Source organism: Hydra viridissima, unplaced genomic scaffold (genome assembly GCF_058129835.1).
Source record: "Hydra viridissima isolate aposymbiotic clone 2 unplaced genomic scaffold, HvirCarnegie_v1 scaffold_21, whole genome shotgun sequence".
NCBI classification, from domain to species: domain Eukaryota; kingdom Metazoa; phylum Cnidaria; class Hydrozoa; order Anthoathecata; family Hydridae; genus Hydra; species Hydra viridissima.
This window is the reverse complement of record NW_028324320.1, coordinates 814,143-838,731: the sequence shown is the minus strand read 5'-3', so window position 1 is coordinate 838,731 and position 24,589 is coordinate 814,143. Positions and strand designations below refer to the sequence as shown.

General features: G+C 20.2%; 2 protein-coding genes across 22 annotated transcripts in view; one reads left to right on the top strand and one right to left on the bottom strand.

The window, feature by feature from the left end:
* Window positions 1-13,651, top strand: part of LOC149876398 (uncharacterized) — a 209,502-nt gene extending 195,851 nt beyond the window's left edge. The window contains exon 4 of the mRNA XM_090075414.1: window positions 12,732-13,651. The gene's annotated coding sequence lies outside the window, so the exon portion shown is untranslated. The remainder of the gene's footprint in view (window positions 1-12,731) is intronic.
* LOC149876388 (uncharacterized) overlaps window positions 1-24,589 on the bottom strand; it is a 471,199-nt gene that overhangs the window by 180,894 nt on the left and 265,716 nt on the right. For 6 of the 21 annotated variants that reach the window (XR_016448744.1, XR_016448743.1, XR_016448745.1 and 3 more), the window contains exons 3-4: window positions 10,854-10,913; window positions 5,264-8,368 (exon numbers count right to left, since the gene is read on the bottom strand). Coding sequence is in view for 16 of the 21 variants with exons in the window: in XM_090075462.1 (XP_089931588.1) it covers window positions 5,264-7,040 (1,777 nt within the window). In the remaining 5 variants the exon portion in view is untranslated. Of the gene's footprint in view, window positions 1-5,021; window positions 8,369-9,816; window positions 10,090-10,151; window positions 10,713-10,853; window positions 10,914-24,589 lie in introns of those variants that run through there. The other 15 variants (XM_090075456.1, XM_090075458.1, XM_090075459.1 and 12 more) reach the window with 5 other exon arrangements.

Genomic DNA, 24,589 nt, shown 5'->3' with positions numbered 1-24,589 from the left:
CTATAGATAAAAAACACACAGAAAATACAGATATACCTATTATAATAGATAATAATTCTGCCTTGAAATTGATAATAGATTATAGAAGAATGATAAATGAATTTATATGTAGAATTTATGACGACTATGGAGAAAAATCAATAGAAGTGCTAAATATTTATTTAAACAATTAATATTTTTAAATTTAAAAGAATTTTTTTTTAACGTATATTTTTTTTTATTTTTTTAATAGTAATAAATTTATATCATATATATTCTTCTTTGCATTAAATAAAAAAAAAATGGAAGAAGAAGATTTTGTAATAACAGTAAATACTAGTATATCTACTTCTATAAATAATTTAAATCATAAAACTATACAACCATATTATTTAAAATATAAAAATATAAAAAATATAGCAGACATATACTCTCGTTTAGTAGATGTATTTGGCGATATTAAATCTGAGTTAGCGGAATTTTATAATACTTGTGTTAATATAAATGAAACATCTTTAATACCCTGCTTTAAATTTAAAGAAGAAGCATCATTTCCATTAAGAGATGGTTATGGTATAATACTTGATGATAATAGAAAGTATACACAGATTAAAAATATTAAATTTGGTTCAAAGTATATTATAGTTAACTTTAAAGATGTCTGCAATGAAAATGATAAAGAATATGAAGAATTAAGACATATTCTTATTAGAAATGAAAATAATAAAGAAATAGTGAAAAATTTAAAGCAATTCGCTGATAAAAATATTAAAATTATAAATATTTCTGCAAATGAAGAATATAATATTAAATTAAATGAAATAGGAATAACAAAAACAATAATTAATATTATTAATTCAATGCATAAAATAAAAAATTATAAAATTGGTATTAACTCAGATATAAATTCTTTAATGGAGGGCAAATATTTTGATATTGTAATGAATTATGACGATATCAAAAGCGTCGCGGAATCAAGAAAAAAAGAATATAAAAACTCTAATAATATTGATATAATTAAAAACATATTAAATGAATATTATTTAAATATATATGATGATACTAATTTTAGCGAATCTATAAAGCAAAAAATAAATGATTATTTAGAAAAATTTACAAAAATCGACCAAACATCATCTATAGAAATTTCCTGCCCGCATAAATTATTAATTTATAATATAATGTATTCAAATAAAACTTCTAAATTTAATATAAAGAAAAATGCAAAGAAATTAGAAGATTATTATGATAATATGTATAATCGCGAGCAAATGATAATATGCAATTCATGCGGTGAAAACATGATATGTCCTCATAATATAATACTACTTAAAATGATAGATGATAGCGAATTTAATAAAAAAAACGCTATTAGTAATTATATTATATATAACAGAAAACAAAAAACAGCTGTATGTAAAATATGTAAATCAGAATTATTTGATTATGATAGTATGCAATCTATGGAATATTACTCTTTAGACGACTATATATATAAAGAAATGGCAGATGATAAATTATATAAATTAATATATAAATATATTAATATATATATTAGACTACCATCTATAACTACAAATGAAACTATTTTAACCAAAAAAGATGTTATTGATATGTGTATACCCTGCATATATCAAATAACACAAACTAATTTGCAAAATTATTTAAAAAATAATATATTATCTAATGAAATGAAAAATGACGTATTAAATATTTTCGCTATGATATACTGCGCTGCTTTTATTAATATACTTAGCAAAAAATTAAAAACTACTAAAGGAGGCTTTATAATACTGCTAGATATAACTGGTAATATATATGATATACTTACTAACATGTACAATCAATTTATATCTCTTAATAAAAACACACATGCTGTAGAATACTCACAAATATATAATGAAGCTATAACTAATATTCATTCTAATATAGGTATTATATTAAATTACATTAAAAACAGCAAAACTAATAAATTAAGACAAAATAATAGAATAGGATTAAATATAAAGTGGAATTATTTAATTCCAGATAAAAGAATTTTTGTTGCTTTAGATTATGATGCAAAAATAGATGGAGATTTATTTTTCAACAGCATGATAACAAATAAAGATGTATATAATATAATAAATATATACCCAAAAAACTATCAAAAAGATTTTATTCTTATTAATAAAGATTATTATTATTTCGATTATAATGTGATAAATTCTAATAAATATAAAAATAATATTAAACCGCCTTTATATATATTATATGATTTAAACGGCGATAAACATGATTTTAAACGAGATAATAATGGTATTATTAAATGCAGTGTTTGCGGCTGGGACTATAAAAATATAGAAAAATACTCTACTAACTTAGATAAAATAATAAATATTATAAAAGTTAAACAATTTTTAGCAAAAATAAAAAAATTCTGCCCTGTTAATATATCTCATACTTATTCATCAAATAATATAGAATGTTCAGCATGCGGCTATATCAGTAATTGGGACATTAATTCTACTACTGCTGTTAACTACTATAATAAATATAAAGATAAATTAGATAAACAAGTAATGGCTATAATAAAACAAACAAATACAAATAATGATTTAAATCAAAAATACTATATTGAGAAAAAAAATATAGTACGTGATATTATATTAAAAAATAATACAAACTCTAAACTGCTAGAAAAAATATTAAATGAAAATAAAAATATTAAATCTATGTTTGATAAAATAATTAACGATGATAATTATCTTATTTCTGTTATTCTATATTTAATTAGAATTTTAAGTAGAATATTAAATAAAAACACTTTAACAGATGATGATGATGAGAAAGAAATATTAAATATAATAAAAAATAGTTTTTATAATAATGAAGATGAATCAAAGCGGAAAATTATAAAAGATATAATAATAGAAAAAAATGAAATATGTAATTTTAATAATATAATATTAGCAAGTAATGATAATAATATATTTCAAGATATGAATTTCTTTATAATGTATTTAAAAGGCGTTATATATAATATTTTTGCTTTTGTTATATCAAAATTAAATCTTAAAATTTTAATTTATACCATTAAAGTTATTTATAATAATTATATTAAATATACAAAAGTATATAATAAAAAGCTGTCAAATAACGACAAATATAATAATAATCTATTCAATAATGACGATGAAGATAATAATAATACTTCTGCTAATTTAGAAGATTCTTCAAATGAATTTATCGAAGAAGAAGAAAATAAAGATAATTTAATAAATGAAGAAGATAATGAAGATTTAGATTTTAGAAAAGATGAACCAGAAGATTACGAAAATGGGAGATTTTTAGCAGGTTTATCTAAAGAAGAAGAGTAGTAATATATTTATTCTTGACCGCATAAGCATTTATTAATTATTACTCCGCAAAAAACATTATGATTAACTATATTTATATTATTATTATTTATACTGTTTAGCAGAAAATTTATTTTATCTCTATTATTGTTAAATATTAATACAGATAAATTTATAATTAACTCGCAAATACATGTTATATTTATATTATTATTATAAATGCAGTTAATAGAATGTTTTTTATTTAATACTAATCTACATTCGTCTATATTATTATAATCTTTAATTAGTTTTGTTTTTATAAGAAAATAATATAATATACTAAAAAAATCACTAACTATAAAATCCGCGCTAAAAATACAGTATATAATATCATTATTAATATATATTGTATTAAATGGATCAAGTATAAATTCTTTATTTAAATACTGCTGATAAATTAAATCTGCTGTTATATTCTTTATATTATTTATATTTTTATTTTCGCTATTACTTGCAGAGTATAATATATCAATATTAATTAAAGCTGCTATACCTAATTTATCTATAATAACTAATTTAATTAAATCATTATAAATATTTAAATTATTATTATATGAAAAGATACTAGTATTATAAAAATTTTCACTATTAATAGCATATACTTCATAAATATTATTAGCTAAAGTTAAGCAGAAATTATTTATAGTGGTTTTTTTTATATTTAGTTTATTATTAATATTAGAGTAAAATATAATATTATAATAACCATCTATTAATTGTTCTCGAAAAAACAGCTTATTATCAATATAATGGTTATAATTAATTATATAATAATTAATTAAATTACAACAATCGTTAGTGTAATTTAACATAATACCTTCATCATTGAATGACAATAAAGTAATAAAAAAATTATTATTAATATTATTTTTGCCGCGTTCAAAGCAGTTAAATATATTATTTATAGCTTTTTTATTTTGTTTTACCCGCCATATTTTAAAATTTTCATAAATATTTGTAGTTTCTAATTCTGATATCATAGATATTTCTTTTTTTTTGCTATATATGTTAAATATTTCTTTATTATTATTTTTTGCTAAACTATTAGTAGTAGCGACTAAGTATTTAAACAATGCGGAAAGTTGTATAATAGAGTCGAATTGTGAACTAGACAGTAAAAGTTTAATGTTATATTTGACAACTAATTGTAATAAAGACATTCTTATAGACATATCATTTATTTTATTTGTATAAGTTTTGCATATTAAATTTTTATCTTCCCATTTTGGCGCTTTTGGATATAATTTATTTACACCCTCTAAAAGTAAAAACGGAATAATATTATTAATACTGCAGTAATCCGATAATAATTTAATATTATTTAGTCTTTTATCTTTTATGCTTGAAGTAAAATCTTTAGACGTTTTACGTTCTATTATCGCAACTATAGTAATAACTCCTGAATCGTCTATATAACATAAATGTATATCTCCATATATTAATTGAGCTGTTATAAAATTTAATATTTTATCTGTATTTTTACTTAGTAAAATACTAGCAGCATAAATTAGTTTTTTTTCTCTGCTATCAATTACTATAAAATAATTATTAGATTTAATAGAAATTTCTCTGTAGTCATTAATATCTACTACTATTTTGCTTAACTTTGGTATATACTGCAAAGTCATTTTAGCTAGAAACAAAAAAAATAAAATTTAAGTAAATTATTTATATATATTTTATATATTATTTTTTATTTTCATTAAAGTAATTATCAATTACAATCATATATATATTTTTAACACACTCATTTAAAAATCTGATAGAAATACTTTTATCAGTTTGTACTTGCATATTAGCTAAAAATGTTTTAAAATGATTATACTCTCGAGCAGATAATTTTACTTTAAATTTTTCTACAATTTTATTTATTTTATCTAAATCTATTGTATAAACAGCTTTACCATTTGGTTCTCTTGTAATAAAATTTTTCTTTTCTTTTTCTTCAATTTCTTTATTTGTTTCATTTGGTGAATTATAATGTCTAATACTTTCTAAAATAAAATCGTATTCTGAAATAGCTTTAATAAAAGATTTATATACTTTTGGATTAATTGATTTTTTTGTTTCTAATATATTAGTAACTCTTGTTTTAAAACTTCTATCGCCGAATAAATCTTTAATCCATTTAGATTTTCCAATGCCATTCATTGAAATAAAATAATGTATAAAATTAAAATCAACATCAACTAAAATTCTATACATTAAATAATCTAAATTTATATAAAAATCAGAGTATTTACTATTAAAATATTTATTATCTTCTTTTTCTCCAAAATACTTGCTAATTAAAGTACAACATTTAATAAGCGAGTAAATTAAATCTTCTTTAGTTTTAAATGTTTTAATAACTTCAACTCCATCTTTTTTACTAGTTTCAAAACTAATAATATCATTAATTTCATTATTATTAAAAATACCAGTACTACTATAAATATAATCTAAGATACAATTTTCTAATGATCTTCTGCTCATAAATTTATCATCTTTTGTTTCAATATATTTATTATAATTATCCTTTCCCATATTATTTTCATTTTTTAATATGTAATCATATTTAATTAAATTTTCATTTTTAAAAACATAAATCATATCTTCTTTAGCGGAAATAGGAGATAATTTATAAATTATCTTTTTTGTATTTTTAAGCATATCAGATATATTAGCTATAATATTTTCTTTTTTATTATTAAGACATTCTTTATATGCATTATATATTTTATATAAATCTAGATTATTTAAAATAGATATATTCATTAAAATATTTTTATTCCATTTATCGCTGAATTCATCTATATATTCAATAAAATCAATAAAGCTAAATTTACTATCTAAAACATAATAAATGAAAAATTTAGATAGTATAATATTAAATCTGTCTTTAAAATATAAGAAATCTTTTTCATTACATTCTCGTTTATTAAGTTTAATATTTTCTTCTTCATTTTTTATTAAATCATTACATACTGACATATAATACATTAATTTATTAACAAAGAAATCGTAATTATCAGTTAAAGTTGTAGTATGTCTGTAGCTAAATACTTTCTCTAAAGTTTTTTTTACTTCAGATGTATTTTTAGTTAAATCATCAGCAGAAATATTTTCTTTTGCTGCAGATTTATTATTAGTTAAATCATCAGTAGATGAATTTACAACTAATTTAATTAAATTATTATCAGCAGAAATATTTTCTTTTGCTGCAGATTTATTATTAGTTAAATCATCAGTAGATGAATTTACAACTAATTTAATTAAATTATTATCAGCAGAAATATTTTCTTTTGCTGCAGATTTATTATTAGTTAAATCATCAGTAGATGAATTTACAACTAATTTAATTAAATTATTATCAGCAGAAATATTTTCTTTTGCTGCAGATTTATTATTAGTTAAATCATCAGTAGATGAATTTACAACTAATTTAATTAAATTATTATCAGCAGAAATATTTTCTTTTGCTGCAGATTTATTATTAGTTAAATCATCAGTAGATGAATTTACAACTAATTTAATTAAATTATTATCAGCAGAAATATTTTCTTTTGCCTCTAAAATAGAAACATTTTCCACTGAATCTTGTTTTGTAAGTGGAACTTCAATATTAGTTTTATTTTTTGAAATATCATCTAATGAAATTTCGCTATTATTAGTGATATTTTCATTTTCTATTCGTTCCATTTTAAATAATTATATTTTAATTGTTTATAATATAATTTTTATTCAAATTTAGATTAAAAATATAATATTGTTTTTATTACCGCCCCCAAATAAAATCTGCCTTTTTTTTATGTCTAATATCTGCTATTATTTCTCTGTATGGTTTATTGCTATATAGAATATCAGTTTGCTTTAAAGTGAGAGGATATGTATTTTTTGTAAATTTAGGAACATTAGTATTAGTACTACTATTTAATATATATTCTGTATAAGCTGGTTTTTTATAATAATCATCTATGTACAATCTATTAAATATATAGTCAAAACTGTTTTTATAATTTGCAATAAAATGAGATCTAAGTATTTCTCTATTATCTACTTCATTTTTTATTTGTTCCATTTTAAATAAGAAAAATAAAAATGTTCCTATTAAATAAAAATAATAATAATTCAGCTGAAGTATATGGTCCGCATGTATGGATTAGTTTACATTTACTTGCTGATAGCGCTCCAGATATTTTAGATTACGCTACTAAGAAAGCTTGGCTTGATAATATAAAATCATATAAATATATACTACCTAGAAATTGCGTCTGTGCGCAAAATTTTGCCGCTAATTTAGATAATATATTGATTGAAAATAATATAAATACTAAACAAGATTTAAAAAATTTAATAAATGATTTACACAATGCTGTTAATATTAGTTTAAATAAAAAATATTATTCGGCTAACGAAAGTAATGATTTAATTAAAAAAATGTGGGATAATAAATATATGTGTTTTTTTATTGATTTTAATAAGTTTTTTAAAATTATTATTATTATTATGATTTTAATAACATTAGCAATTATTATTATTTTGTTTTTCAACAAAATACCTAATTTTTTCTCTGCATTAAAGCCGCAAATAAAAAATATATAAAAAAATTTATTTTTGTATTATTTAAATACACTAATAATGTATAGTACTACAAACAAGAGTATTTTCTTAACAGATTATAACCAAAATCAGCAACAATATGCTACTTCACAGCAGCAATTAATGCTGAATAATACTTTTAGTTGTCTTAACTTAAATAATACAGATTTATATAATAATCAGAATTATTTATTATCTGATGATCTACAACAGCAGCAGCAGTATGGTGGAGCAGTTAAAAAGTCTTCAGCTAAAAATTCGCTGGCTAAAAATTCCGCAGCTAAAAGTAATTTAACAAAGAGTAATCAAAATAAATCATCAGCGAAAAAATCTAAAGGAGGAAAAGTAAATAGTACTTATCATAGATATTATGGTGGATCTCATCATGATCATCATGAATGTAATAGATGTGATACATGTACTTGCCCCTAAATTTAGCAAAAAAAAAATAAATTTTAATATTTAGAACATTTAAAAAAATACTTGTTTTTAATATGTATTACGGTGATAATTATTTTAATTTTTCTTCAGGTAGTGATGAAAATGACTATAATGATAATGATAATGATAATGATAATGATAATAATTATTATAATGAATTTTACACTAATAAAGACAATGATAATTTGTCTTTAAAAGGTGGTGAATTTATATCAGATGAAATAATGATATCTTCTGAGATATCATCTACTTATAATACTTTTCCTGATTTTATACATAAATTTGTAGAAAAAATAATGTCTAAATCAGAAAAAGATATAAATAAAGATATATTTAACATACATAATAGATTATTTAAAATTAATGATAAAGATTATAATTCTGCTTTAACAACTCATAACAAAAGAATAATAGAACGCAAAAAAGAAATAATAAATACATTAAAAAATAATAAAATAAAAATTGATAATGATAATTATATAACTAAAGCGTATATTAAATTATATGAATGTTATTCCTACTTAAAAGAAATTCATAGATTTATACCAGAATTAGCTATATTTATAGCAGAATTACCTGGAGCGTCTATATTAGCATATCAACATGTTTTTAATAATTATGAATGGTATGCTCAAAGCGCTTACAAAGGTGATAATTTTTTAATAATTGATTCTTTTAATCTGCTAAAGAATTATCCAGATAGATGGATTGGTTATAAAGAAGGACTATCAGGTAATATATTTGAAACTAATGTAGTTAATAAAACTATAGAAGGATTTCTAAATAAAAATATAAATAATAAATTAAAAATTATATCTTGCGATGGCGGCAGTGATTCATATAATTTTCATAATTTTAATAAGTATATGGCTAGATATGATTCAATGTATGAATTAATGAAACAAGAATGGTATATAGCGCAAAATATAATAAATCCAGGAGATTGTTTTATATTAAAAGTATATAATACTATATCTAATAATTCTGTTTTAACACTATTAACAGAAATTAGCTCTAAGTTTAAAGAAACAGTTATATATAAACCTTTAGGAGGAAATTTATTAAATGATGAAGTTTATATGCTATATATAAATTATAGAGAAATTACTAATGATAATTATCTGCCAAAGTTAACAGATGATACTAAATTTTGCGAAATATATAATTCTATAAAAAAAGAGTTAAAATATATATTAACTCATCAATTATTATGTTTAACATATATAACAAATTTAATATTAGCTAATTTTAAAGATAATGTAAATAAAACAAATATTATTTTTAAAAGCATGTATAAATAAATATATATATATATATTTTTTTTCTGTTTATTGTTTAGAAGCAGTAATAGATAAATTTAATTAAAATCATTATCATTATTATCATTATTATTATCATTATTTTCACTATCATTTATATTAGGCGGCTCCATTACTTGAAACATCATTTCTATTCTTTCTTTATCATTAGCACCAGCTTCAACTTCTTTTATCTTAGCATCTAACTGTATCATACGTTTTTTAATATTATCTGATATTAGCGGCAAATAACCATCTGATATAGCGTTTGTATATCTTATAGGATCTTTTAGCGCGACTTTGCCGCCAGGATTCATAAATACTAGAAATCTATAGTCATTAGTATTACGATAAAAATACTCTTTAGATAATATTTTAAAGAATTCTAACTGCTTTTTACTCATAATATTATCCGAATATTTAGAATACCAAAGAGCTACTTCCGAGCTAGAGAAAATATTAATTTGCATACCTTCACGCATTTTAGCAGTTAAAGAAGTAGTACTTTGTATTAAATATAATATTAAAATACCATAATGTCTATTAATAGCATGTAAAGATGAAAATTTGCTAGAATCTCCAGTTTCAGATGAAAGTTTTGATCCTATATCATCTAGTACTAATATAATATATGGTGAGAAAGCTAAATTTTTAAAGACAAACATTTCTGTTTTGTTTAAATTATTTAGATTTATAAATTTATTAAATGTATTTATTATAATCTTCTGCTTAAGAAAAATTTTCATTATTAATATCATTTTCTTTTTTATACAGCGCTCGATATCATAGCTTAAATTTTCGTCTTTATTTAATTCATTGTAATAATTAGATAGTTTTTCGTCAAACTCCGTTATAATTTTATGCAGTTTAATATAATTATCGCATTTAAAGCAGTAAGCTCTAATTATTATTAATCTTACTTTTTTATATACTTCATGTATTAATTCTTCATTATTTATAAAGTTATATACTTCTAATCTTTTTTCTTGTATTTTAGACAGATTTTTTATAAATGTATTATTTGCTTCATCGGCGCTAATAACAAATAATCTATTAAAAAAATTACCAAATTCTTTAAAACACTGATTAGGAGTACCAGTTATATATATACCTAAATCATAATATTTTTTTATATTTATAGCGCTTAATAATGATTTCATATAATAAGTTTTACCTGTATTTGATTTACCAAATATAGCTACAGATGATAGACCAAAATTAGAAGTTATTAAATCTAAAAAAGGTACAATAAGTATATTTTTATTATCATTGTCATTTCTATCTTTTTTATTAATATTATCTTTAGCAGGCTTTAAAGTAAATTTACTATTGTCATTTTTATCGTATATTATATCAAAAACTAATTCTTCGTTTTTTATTTTATTGTTTATTATATATATATCTTTTTTATCAGCATAATATTTTTTGCCTTGTCGTAAATATTCAGGAATTAAAGCTATGTTATTTGCATTCATAATATAATTTATATTATATATATTATTATTTAAAACTATAAAAATATTTAATTTAATATATTATATAAAAAAAATATCTTTATATATATTTAATATTTTTTGGCTTATAAGTAAAAAATTTATTATTTGCTGAAATTAAATAAGTTAATATTATTCTGCTTGGCTGCGATAATTTAAATTTTAATAATAAAAAATTAGCAGATATATTATTAGTATTTTTTTATTAATTTAAATATTAAATAATATTACAAATGTTTGATGATTGTTGTGTTGAGGTTAAAATTGTGGCTTTTTTCTCTCTTTTATATATAGGATATAATTTATATAATAATTTTAAGAATATTATAATAATAATTCTCTTATTTATAGTAATGTTAATTATATTTAATAAAGAATATACACACAAAATGAAAAATGGTATAAGAAAAATAAGAAATTATATACAAAATAATAGTGGAATAGATAAAAACAATTGTATAAATTATGATAATAATTTCGACGATATAGATATAGGGCTTGGTAATGCAGTAAGTATATTAGATAATGCTTGGTATAGCGCTGGTAGCGGGCCAAAAGATTTTTTGGCGCCAGTAAACAGATATGATGATAAAATATATGATAAAGAATTAGTTGGTGGTTTTAGTGATTATATTAATGTTCCGCAGATTTTACGGGGCAAAATAGATAATGATAAATTATTTGTTGGTGATGTAATTTTTAATAACGATAAATTATATAAAGGTATTGTTAATCCAAATAACGTAAATAATTTTGTCGCAGGTCCAGCGGGGCTATATTTTTAAATTGTTAATACAAATATAAATTACATTTTTTTTTTATTTAATTCTTACAATCAAGTATAGTTATATAGTATATATTACTATCTTCTTTTCTTGCTTTTATTTCCATTTTAAATAATTCTTCTTTTATTATATCGCATATATTCATTAGTAACATATTATTATTAACTTTTGTTTTTATATCTGTATTATTTATTAAATCTAAGATAGCTTCTTTATTTTTTGAATAACATACTATACCGCGTTTTATTTTACGTTTATCTGCTTCTTTTTTTGACTCTTGACGTAATTTAAAATAAGCTTTTTGTTGGTTACTATCAGTAGAAACAAATGATCCTGTTAGTTTATAGGGATTTAATTTTTTTCTTAAATTTAAACTTTTATCATTTAATGTATCCCATTCTTTTTTCACTGGATTATATAATTTTAATATATCATTAACAATATAAGCTCCAATTTTAGTATTAAGTTCTTTTTTTATATTAGCCGCTATTATCATTTTAATTGTATTATTTAATAATAATTCATTATATGTAAAAACATATTTCAATTCATGAAGCAGATTGATATATAGTTCTTCGCCTTCTTTTAAATTATCATCATTGATATTTGTATTTTTAATTATTAATCTTTCTATTACATTTGCATGTGATATTGTTTGGTATTTATCGAATAAATGATAAATATCTTTATAAGATGAAACAGCTATTATATCATTATGTAATTGATTTGTCCAAATATCATCTGAGTCTATTGTAGATTTTATTATATTTTTAGAAGGTATTACTGCAACATCATTAAAAAGCTGTCGTCTACCAAATTCAAAAACATCAGGTATATCTATAAACGAATTATTATTTTCTTTAATGGGGCGAATAACTAATAAATCATCTTCTAATATAGTGAGTTTTTTATAACTACCATTATTATTAACTATAACTTTGCTAAAAGGATTGTTTATTAAAAATTCTATTATACTGTCTAAATGTATAACATTAGATAAAGAAAATGAAGCAGATTTATAAAAATCGCTTAAACGTGAATTTTCTATATTTACGTTACTCGCTAAAAAAAGTATTATCAAATCAAATAAATTTTTATTTAAAAATTTTTTATTTATTCCAATATCTATATCAGAATTTATTATAATATCCCATAAATCATCTTTATATATTACAGATAAGTCTAATAAAAAAAGCTTTATTATTTTTAACATAATATTAAACTCTCTAATTAATATTGTTTTATTTATATTAAAATACATATTATCCACTACAGAATTCATATCATTAACAGTGACTATAGCGTTTTTAATAGATGGTGATAAAAATTCGCTAGTAATTCTAACATCTGCTATTTTATCATATTTTATCATTTTTGGATCAGTGTAGATATTAGCTTCTATAGGAAAAATATCTTTATAAATAGCGGCAGTTATAGAAGAAGAATTTAATATATCTTCTATATAATTAATTTTATGTTTATCTTCTATCATGTTTTTCCACTTAATTACATCTGCTGTATTTTGATCTGGTAGAGTTGCTATTATATTAAACATATGTAAATGCTGCATTTCTTTGGGCAGTGAAATAAGAGCTGTAGCTCTAGCGCCACGACCTTGAGTCTGTAGCAAAGAATTAATAGAAGGATTATTACATAATGTTATTATATTTTGCACATTATTAAAATCAACACCAACTTCTATTAGACGAGATCCAATTAAAATTTTAATATATTTACCAAATTTATTAGGCGCTAACATATTAAATTCTTCTATTAATCTGCTAATAATCTTATGATTTACATAAGTATGAATATTAATAAAACGCGCTGGAAAGTACTCATGATTTAAATCGACGTGTTTATTTCTTGGTTTATCACATTCATAGCATCTAGTATTTTCTTTTTCTTTTTCATTTACATCAATAAAACCATTTTCACGCAAAATTGTTTCTATTAAATTAACACCTGGATATTCAATATTGCGGTGAAATATAATAATTTTACCACCGCCATATTTTTTAGCACATATCATATCTAATACATTAAGCATAGTATAATATTTAGAGCTAAAATTTTTTATATTTTTCTTCTCAAATATAGGTCCACTAAGCATTTTAAATTTTCGCTCAATATTAGGAGAATTTATACTACTAACATTATATTGATATTTTTTACTACCTACTAAATCATTTTCCGAATTTACTATTTTATCGTTATCGTCAAGTAGAATAATCTCATAAATACTATCATTATGTATAATATTACTGTTTTCTGTATTGAAAAACGATTCTTGCTCAAGAATTATTTTTTTCTGAATACCTGTTAAAGGTGCTTCTACAAAATTAAGTTCTTCTATATATTTTTCCTTTTTTTTATCTAGTGGATCAAAGTATCTTATAAGGCCGCCTTCATAAGATATATTAGGAAAAATAGATAAATCGATGTTTTTAATAGTATATATTCTTCCTTTAATTATATCTATTAATTTATCTTTATTCTTTTTAATAAAGTTATTATTTTCGTCAAAGAAATCTTCATGTCTAAAATGTTTTTTAGGGCAGAATAAATTAAGTACAGGTATAAGCTGAGTTTCTTTGCTCATAATAGGCGTACCATCAGTTGCTATCATTCTTACATTTTTTGCTTTATCTAATATATATTTTAATACAATACCGCGGCTATTTAGTCCTTCTTTGTTATGAGTAACATGTAATTCATCAGCTATTATGAGAGAATTGTCGAAGCTAGAGACAAAATCATGATTTATTTTTACAACATTTTCTCTATCTAAGTTATCAAGAAAAGTAACAACATCATCTTTATGATGTGAATTGTATATTTTTTCTATATCGTTGCATTTACCAATATAGAGAGTTTTATTTACTAGTTTTTGATATCCTATAAATATTATTTTAGACTTTCTATATGGAATTTCATCTGTTATTCTTTGTTTAACATTAGTAGTAATTTCTTTAGCGCGGTTTCTAAGAAATATAATTTCTTTATCTGTCAAAGATTCAGAAATAAGTTTATTTTTTATTGTGTTATATTCGTATTTTTCACCTTGTGTTATAAAGCCTAAATTAGTATTTTTAATAGCTTCATTTATAAAAATATGCGATTGAAAAGTTAATATAAATACTTTAGGACCTTCGTTTAAATTTGCTAAATTATTTTCACCATAAGTTTTAGAGAATTCACAAGCGACACTCATATCTATTAATGTTTTACCTATACCTGGTTCTCCTTTAATTAGTATAGCTTGTATATCTGTATCTGGTCTAAACAACTCTAAAAACATTTTTTGATACCATTGCAGTATATAAGAATCTTTAAGCTTTTTTTTAATAGATCTTACATCAATTGATTTATTATTAGTTGGTGTTTTTGTCTGCAGATAAGAATAAAATTCTTTTCTTTTAACAATAGAAACTTCGTAGTTTAAAAGATCGCTCATTTTAAAAACATAAAAATATACTAAAGAAATAAATTTGATTTAAATATTTAAATTTAAACATAATTAATATAATTATTAATAATATTAGTAAAAAATGAGCAATAAAAATAATAATTCATATTTTCCTAATAATAATAATATGTTTAGTAATAATAAATTTAATAGTATGTCAGCTAAAATGGCATATGAAAATAATTTTCCTAATAATCAGCAGCAACAAGAAAACTTATTATATAATAATAATAATAATAAATCTAATAATTTGCAGATAATGGAAGGAGTAGGAGGAATATTAAAAAATCCTGATATTAAAAATCATACACAATTACAATCACAATCTAATATTATTATTCCACAGCAAAATTATAATATTTTTAATAATAATAAACAAAAAAGTGTTACTTTTAGTGATGATAATATTAATAACAATGATAGTAGTATTATTGATATTAATTCTGAATCCTTAAATAATAATAATACTAAAACAAATAATAGTTTGCAATATATTAATAATAATATTAAATTTTCTGAATTTAGATACAATTTAGAATATTATATAAAATCATTTGCTATGAATAATGATAATTTACAATTAATATATTTAATATATAATGAATCTGATTTTAAAGATATATTTAAATTATCTAAACATTTCAGTAAATTATATACTAATAAAGATTTAGATTTACTATGTTATAATAATTTCTATAATAACATTGACTATAATAAAAATTATATTTTAACATTACCAATTAATACTGATAATATTTATAATAATGATAGTAATATAAATTATATTGAATGGGTAAAAATTACAACTGATATATTAATTAAAGAAAACAAAAAAAAATTAAATAATTTTACTTCTGCTGATAATATAAAAAATAAAAAACTTATATTTATTTGTTTTGAGAAGAAATCTTATTCTTCTTACTTAGCAGGAGTAAAAATGGAAATACAATCTTCTATTAGTAAAAGTTTGACTAATTATTTAAAACCTGGTATTATTATTGATGCTTCAAATAATATAATAAATGATTTATATACAACTTATTTTAATGATATAATTATTATGAAAAAAGATAATACTAAATACAATACTTTAAATAAATATATCGAAGAAATGAATGATATTAATAATAATTCATATTCTTATGTGAATAGAATAATAGATACTATTTTTAGCGATGAAGAAAATCCTATAAATGTTTACTATAAATTAAATTATTCAGAAAATGAATTAGAAACTATAATTAAATATATGAAAGATTCTAAAACAATTCCAAAATATAATAGCACTAAAAATAAATTTTCAGAATTAACTATGGCTAAATTTTGTGTAGTTAATTGTATTATTGTAAATTTTTAAAAAAAAAATAAATTATTTAAACAAAAAAAAATATTTTTTTTGTTATTTATTTATTTGCCCCTAGATACTAGTTTTTTGCATAACAAATACTTTATGCAAACTTATAAATTCTTTATCTGATTTTTCTAATTTTAAAAAAGCATTAGGAGAATATGTATCAAATGTTGTTTCCTCTATAACATCATAATTATATTTATTTTTTAATTTTTTTGCTAATTCTTTAAAATCAACTAAATATTCTTCATTTAATATAGTTATATCAGATGAAAATGGATAAGTAACAAATAATTTCTGCCCTGTGCCTCCTTTAAATTTATTTTTATCTATATTTTTATCACAAACAAATTTATATTTTTCGCTGTTATTATCGTTAAATATAATATATTCATTTTTTTCATTTAATCTTTTTACTAAATCTCTTCCATCAATTGCAAGAAATATTATTATTGAATTATTACTTAAATTTTTTCCTATCATATCAGTATATACATCTAATGTATAATTATCAATAAACGCAAAATGTACAGCAAAGCTGCAGAAAAATACATTATAAGTATTTTTATTAGGTAGTAATTCAATATCTTCAGGATTTATAAATGATCCGTTTAATACTTTAAGTTTTGTTTTTGGCGGATTATAATTATTTTCTTTGAATTTATAAATTCTATCAAATAATTCCATTATAGCCGGTCCATCTATTTCAATCATTGTTATTTGATCTGGATATTTGCGGCACATTTCAAAGTATGTACTCCCTCGCCCTGAGCCGGCATCTAATATACAGTCTTTTTCTTTTATATACTTAGCTATAATTAATTTTCTTATAGATGAATTATAATATCTCATAGCTTCATATGTTTTATTTTTTTCACTTTTGAAAAATATTTTTATTAAGTCTGGATTTATAAGCATTTCTTTTGTTAAATTATACATTTGATTCATAAAAGATAAGAAAGCAGTTTTATAATAATTAGGTATTGTTTTATCATCTCTAATTCTAAGTAATTTCCAGCCTTCTTTATAATCATAGCCGCATTCTATTATTCGACCATGTAAAGCATTATTATATTTTTCATTAAGAATATGTGTATTAGGCATATCGCGCTTTATAACGGGTATTATAAAAGGCACTAAATATACATCAAATAAACTAATATTAATATTATTGTATTTATAAAAATAGTCGTAACATTCATCTAGCGAAAATTGAGTAACTTTATTTTTTTCTAGCAGTGATGCTAAAAGCATTTTTTTATTTGCTTCATCAGCAAAGCAGATAAAATCTACTGTATGATTTTCTTTCCATTTATATATTAGCGGATTTTCTACACCATTATCATTTTTAGAAAATATCATACCATCTATAGGATATGAATATTTATTATATATTACTTTTTTTATCATATCATAGCCGCCAATTTCATTTAAACTATATTTTTCTTTTATTTCTGTATTATTGTAAACTTTTTTAATTTCGTTAATATTATTGTCTATAATATCAGAAGCTATATTATATTTAGTATCATATATAAGTAGATTTTTATTATATAACATTTCACCTTCATATAAGTAATAATCTGCTAAATTTATATTATTATTGTTTAAACTAGTAATAGTGTGAATATTATTTATATTTTTACCATTTTGATATATAGTAAAATTTTTTTCGTTGAAGAAAAATACAAATTCTTTATTTGCGGGATTAACTAATATATATATATGTTCTCCATCTGCTTTAGGACTTATATAATATTTACTCATATTAGGTATTATGTCTCTTATATAATCAGTTATGCTTAAGTTAACTGGTTTATTAGATATTTTTTGTTTCTGTAAAGATGGTTTAGTATTATTCAGAATAGAGTGATAATTACTAGCAATATTAACATATAATAATTCATTTATAATAGGTTTTATTAAATTACTAAATTTAGATTTTAGATATTCTTGCATATTTTCTTTTCCGTTTGTCATAAATTCTACTTCAAGAACTGCATTAAATTTATTATTAGAAACAAGCAGAAATAATTGAAGATTAGAATTATCTATTATTTTTTTAATGTTTTTAATTATATCTATAGCAGTTAAATCTATTATATTTTTATTTATTACATTAAAATATAATGTTAAATAAATAGCGGCATTTTTAAAGGTATTATCTATAAATTCATGCCGTATACACAAATTAGTAAAAGACTTTCTATCATAGAGTTTTACTATTTTATCTGTATCTTTTTCACTGCATATTCTAGTTGTAGTAGTTATATCTAAAAATTTAAACGGATAAGAAATAGATATAACTCTTTTTTCGTATTGAATATTTAGCTTTTTTTCTTCATATATAGTTCTATTTACTAATTTAATTTTATCCGATTTATTGCAATTTTCTTTCATTAAGTAAGTTTTTTTATACTTGTAATTTTTATCATTATTTAAATAATCAAGCATAGTAAAATATTCAATTATCGATGGTAAAATAGTTTGTATTTCGTGCTCAATAACAACATCTAGGTTTTTTTTTTCGCTAGTGAATTTATTAGCATATCTATTAGACATTATTTACTTCTTTTAAATATTAAGATAAAAAATTAAAATTAATATTAAATTGACTTAATTTAAATTTAATTAAAAAGTAATAATAAAAATATTATTACGATTTAACTTGTGAAGAAAATTAAAAATAATGTTAGCTTATTATAATAATAATAGCGAATTAAACAAAGAAATTAGAAAAAACATTAAAAAAAATACAAAAGATTTATTAACTAGTAATTACATTTTTTCACTGCTATCAAAAAATGCCGATTTAAAAACATTAACAGAATTATACTATAATAAAAAACTAATATTTAGTTTAGCGTCTCAAAATAAAAATATTACTTATGAATTTACAGTAAAACATAAATCACCAGAATGGAATTACTACTATATAATAATAAAAGAAAATTTAGCCGCTTTAGAATTAATATTAAATAATCCTGAAATTGAAATAGTAAACTACGAAGTATTTTCTCTTAATATTAATATGACATTAAATTTTATAGAGAAACATGCATATCGTATACAATGGAACTCAGAAATTTTATTTTCTGTACTAAATTTATCTGATATAGATATATTAATAAACAAATATAAAATACCATTAAATAGATATTATCTCTCTAGAAATAAGCATATTACTATAAATTTCATACAAAAATACGGTAAATTAGAAGAATATGATTTTATTGAGATATCTAAAAACGCTTCTTTAGAGCAGCTAAAAATATTATATTATAATAATATGCTAGATTATAATGCTGCTTTACTAAATAAAAACATTACTAAAGATTTTATAAGTGAGTATAATATTAGCGACTGTATTGAGAATAATACTATAATAGAATTTGTAAAAAGAAACTAATTGAAAATTTGAATATAAATATCTGAATATAAAAAATATATAAACAAGATGTATAATAACGAAGAATTTAACGAAAGAATATTAAAAAAAGATATCAATTTAAATTTAGTTAGTTGCTCTAAAATTGAGAGTGAAAAAGATTTACTTATTAAAAATACATTAACTTTGTTATATAATTTTGCTAATGATACAATTACAAAAAATAAATTACTTAATACTACACTTAAAAATGCTATATTAATAGGTATATATAATAATAAAAATTTTTTAATGGGTAACAACTATATGAAACCTAACACAATAAATAATATTAATGTATTAATACCTTGCATTTTTTTGCTTGCCAAAGTTAAAGATTCTACTAGTAATAAACTTAATATTTATAATTATTACTGCATAAATTTTGATGATGTAGTTAATACTAATTTAGCAGATTATAAACTTCCTGATAACTATACTTCTTCCGATAATATAACATTTGAAATATTAGCTATTATATTTAACTGCTCATATAATATTAAAACTGATAAAAAAACAATAAGAAATTTTTCGCTTAGATTTAATTACACTCTAGATGTAAAAAAAATAAAAAATTTAGATGTAAAAATACATAAAAAAATAAACAAAGCAGAAAATGGAATGTTGAATTTTATTACAAAAAAAATAAATATTAAAGATGAAATAGCTATTATGAATCCAAAAGTTATTAAAAGCGGTACAAATCAAAACAAATATAGTGAATTAGAGAAAGTAGTTAATAATATGTTAACTAATGATAAAAATAAAAATCTCTATGTTGAAGAAAAAATAGATGGATGTAGATGTATAGCAGTAAAAGAAAATGATATTATAAAGTTATATAAAAAAGGTGGCGATGAAATTCAATCGCTAAATTTTATTAAAGATGAACTTAAAAAATTTTTAAGTTTTTATACATCTGATTGTATTGTTGATGGCGAAATTTTTGCAGATCATAATAATTATATACCACATGAATTAGTAGCAGGTATAATAAATTCTCATACTTCTGATGAAAAATATCATTTAAAATATTATATATTTGATATAATAGATAGTAATTATAATGATAAACAATACTGCGAAAGATTAGCAACACTTAATAATATGTTTATTAATTTTGCGCAACAAAATGATAATACAATGAAATATATAGTAAAAAATGAGCCTGAAATTGTAAAAAATTTTAATGATGTATTAGAGTATATAAATAATTTATATGAGAAACATAAAAAACGATATGAAGTAGCAATTAGTAAAAATGAATATACATCTTATTCAGATTCACCTGAAGGAATTATAATTAGATCTTCGAGCGGTATATATAGTAATAAAATGTCAGGAAAATATATTAGAAAGTTTAAATTTATAGAAGATGATGAATTTATATGCGTTGGAGTTGAATCTGATATAGATGGAAAAATAATATATAAATTTTCACTGTCTGGAGTATCTACAAATGATATATTTTCAGCTGTTATTAAAGCTTCTCATAGCGAATCTAAAAAATTATTAGAAGATTTTAAAAAAGGTATATACAACCCTATAGCTAAACCATTTAAAGTTAGATTCCGCGTTAGAAATAATAATAATATACCTAAAGAAGCTTTTGTATTGCAGGAATTTGATGAAAGATTATAAATTTAATATTGATCAAAGGTATATATAATATTTTTTATTTTACTTGGAATATATTTAATATTTTTTGGAGATTTTTTTAATGCTAATATAGCGAAAGAAATTGTTATATTTTTCTTTGGTATATATTTTATTTGATTACCATCGTATGTTAATGCTTTTAAACATAAATAAGATGTTCTATATTCTAGAGGAATATATTTTAATTTGTAACCTAAACTAACAGATATTAAATAAGTATCGTATTGAATTTTAATATGTTTAGGTAAACTATATAAAGCTTTATAATTTTTATTGGCTATAAAGTTTATTAAATTAATATCAAGAAAAATTGGATTAATATATTTAATATAAATATATAAATTATTATCTAGTAAATATTTTATAATCATCTTTGTTTTTAAATAATAACATATTTCGCGTATATATTTAGGATTATACATAATTAACAATAAATATAAATTATTATTTTTTATTAAAGCATAGTATTTATTAAGTAAATTAATATTTTTTTTCAAGAGATTAAATAACATATCATCTGTTAACATATCTTCTGGTATTAATTCTATATAATTTTTATTTATTTTAATAGCGGCTGCGCAGAAATTTTTTCCATATTTAATTATATTTTTTTTATTTACTGTTATTTTCTTTTTTTTAATTTTGCTATAATACATATTTTCAATTATTATATTAATAGTATTATTTGAGTTGTCAAAATTTTTTTCCCACATTTTATCTATATTTTCCATTTTAATATAAAGAGGTGCATTATTGTTATTTATATCTTGTTCGTATATATTATTATTATAATTATAGCAGTTGTGTTTAATGTCGCATAAAAAATTATGCTCGTCTAAGTTTGCTAAGATGCATTTGTCGCAAATTCTATGACTACAATCTAATTTTAAAAAATTATAGTTTAAATTTTCTAAATTGTTATTACATTTATCACATAATGTAAGTAAATTCATATTAATTAAGAATAATATTAAACAATAATATATTTAATATTTAAAATAGTTTAAATAAATTACAAAAAAAAATATTTTTTTGCTTTTAGCAGCAAAAAATATAATAATTAAATTATATTTTTTTTATTTTGTTTTATTTTTTAAGCACACTTTAAACAATAATTTCCCTTTGTAAGTATATAAGGACAAGCATTATTTATATAACATTTTTCACATTTTTTACCTGGTTTTAATATTTCTTTTAAATCATTTATTATTTTTTCTATTTTAATTGTTTTATCTTTATCATCTTTAAGATAAAATGATTCATTTTCATTACTATTTGAGCATATTTTAATTAATTTTTCATCATAATAATATGAAATAGTTATTTTATTATTATTAATATCAGACATTTTTTATTTATTATTATTTTAAATTATTAAAAGCAGAAATAAAATTTGCAAACATATTATTAAAAATATAAATATTTTTTGCTATTGTCAGACATTATTAATTTATTTAACTCCAGATTATTATAATATTCACAAACAAATATATGATTACTATTAATAATACCGCTTGAATTTATTTTATTATTTTTTACAACTTTATTAGATATACTGAAGTTTTTTTTGTTAATGAAAGATAATGTATAAACTTCATTTTCATTATAATAAAATTTATTATCGTATATAGTTTTAAGAGATATATTTTTATTATTTAAATCTAATGGAATATAATATTTTATTATATTATTATTTGTTACTTTTGCCATTTTTTTTTTATAAGTCTAAATAATTCAAATTAATTAATTGGTATAATTTATTATAAATTTTAAATTAATTTTAATAATAAAAATAATTAAATATTTAAGTTTATAATATGAGTAATATAAATAATTTTTATCTAAATAGAAAATTAAATGAGCGAGAAGTTTGGATAACCGCTAAAAATAACAATAATGAATTTATAACAAATAAATTAAGCAGTGATATTTTTAATAATAGTACAAATTTAAAATTAATAAATGGTATATGTTTTAGTCCAAATAATACTGTATCTGTTTTAGATGAAATTACTGCTAATAATAATATAGAATATTCATCAAATGACTTAATATCAATGAAAGTACATAGTTTATTTATGATTTTATTAAATAATATTAATGTAGTAGGATTTTGTTATAATGCGCCTTATATATATAATCAAGGACTTAAATATTTACTTCAATTAAATAAAATTCCGTTTACCTGCGATGAAAAAATAAAATTCTCTAAAGATAATAATGATAATATTAATAATTATCATAATATTGATTTTGTTATTAATAATACTCACGCCTTTTATATAAACTATTTAAGAGATAATTCAAATCTTCCTTTGGATAGTAAATTAAATGAAGCTAATGCATTAATAAAATTAAATTCTTATACTAAATTACATAATCTTGAAAGTTTTTCATGTGTTGATATTTATGACTATAATAATAAATGCGTAGTTGTTTTTAGAAATGGATTAAAAAAATATCTTTCTATAGAATTAACGCCAAAATTAAATTATATTAATATTGATAATAATGTTAAAAATATTATACATGTTTGTCGAGATATAGCTTTTCAAGCTATGTCTGAATTAGGATTTGTTTATTCAGCTGATCATTATCAGCAGTATATATTAGACACATTAAAAAAATCTAATAATAATATTCCTATTCAAATATTAAATAAATACCCTGTTTTATTTAACGACAATAATATTAATAAAATAGAATTAGGTAATATTGAAATTCCT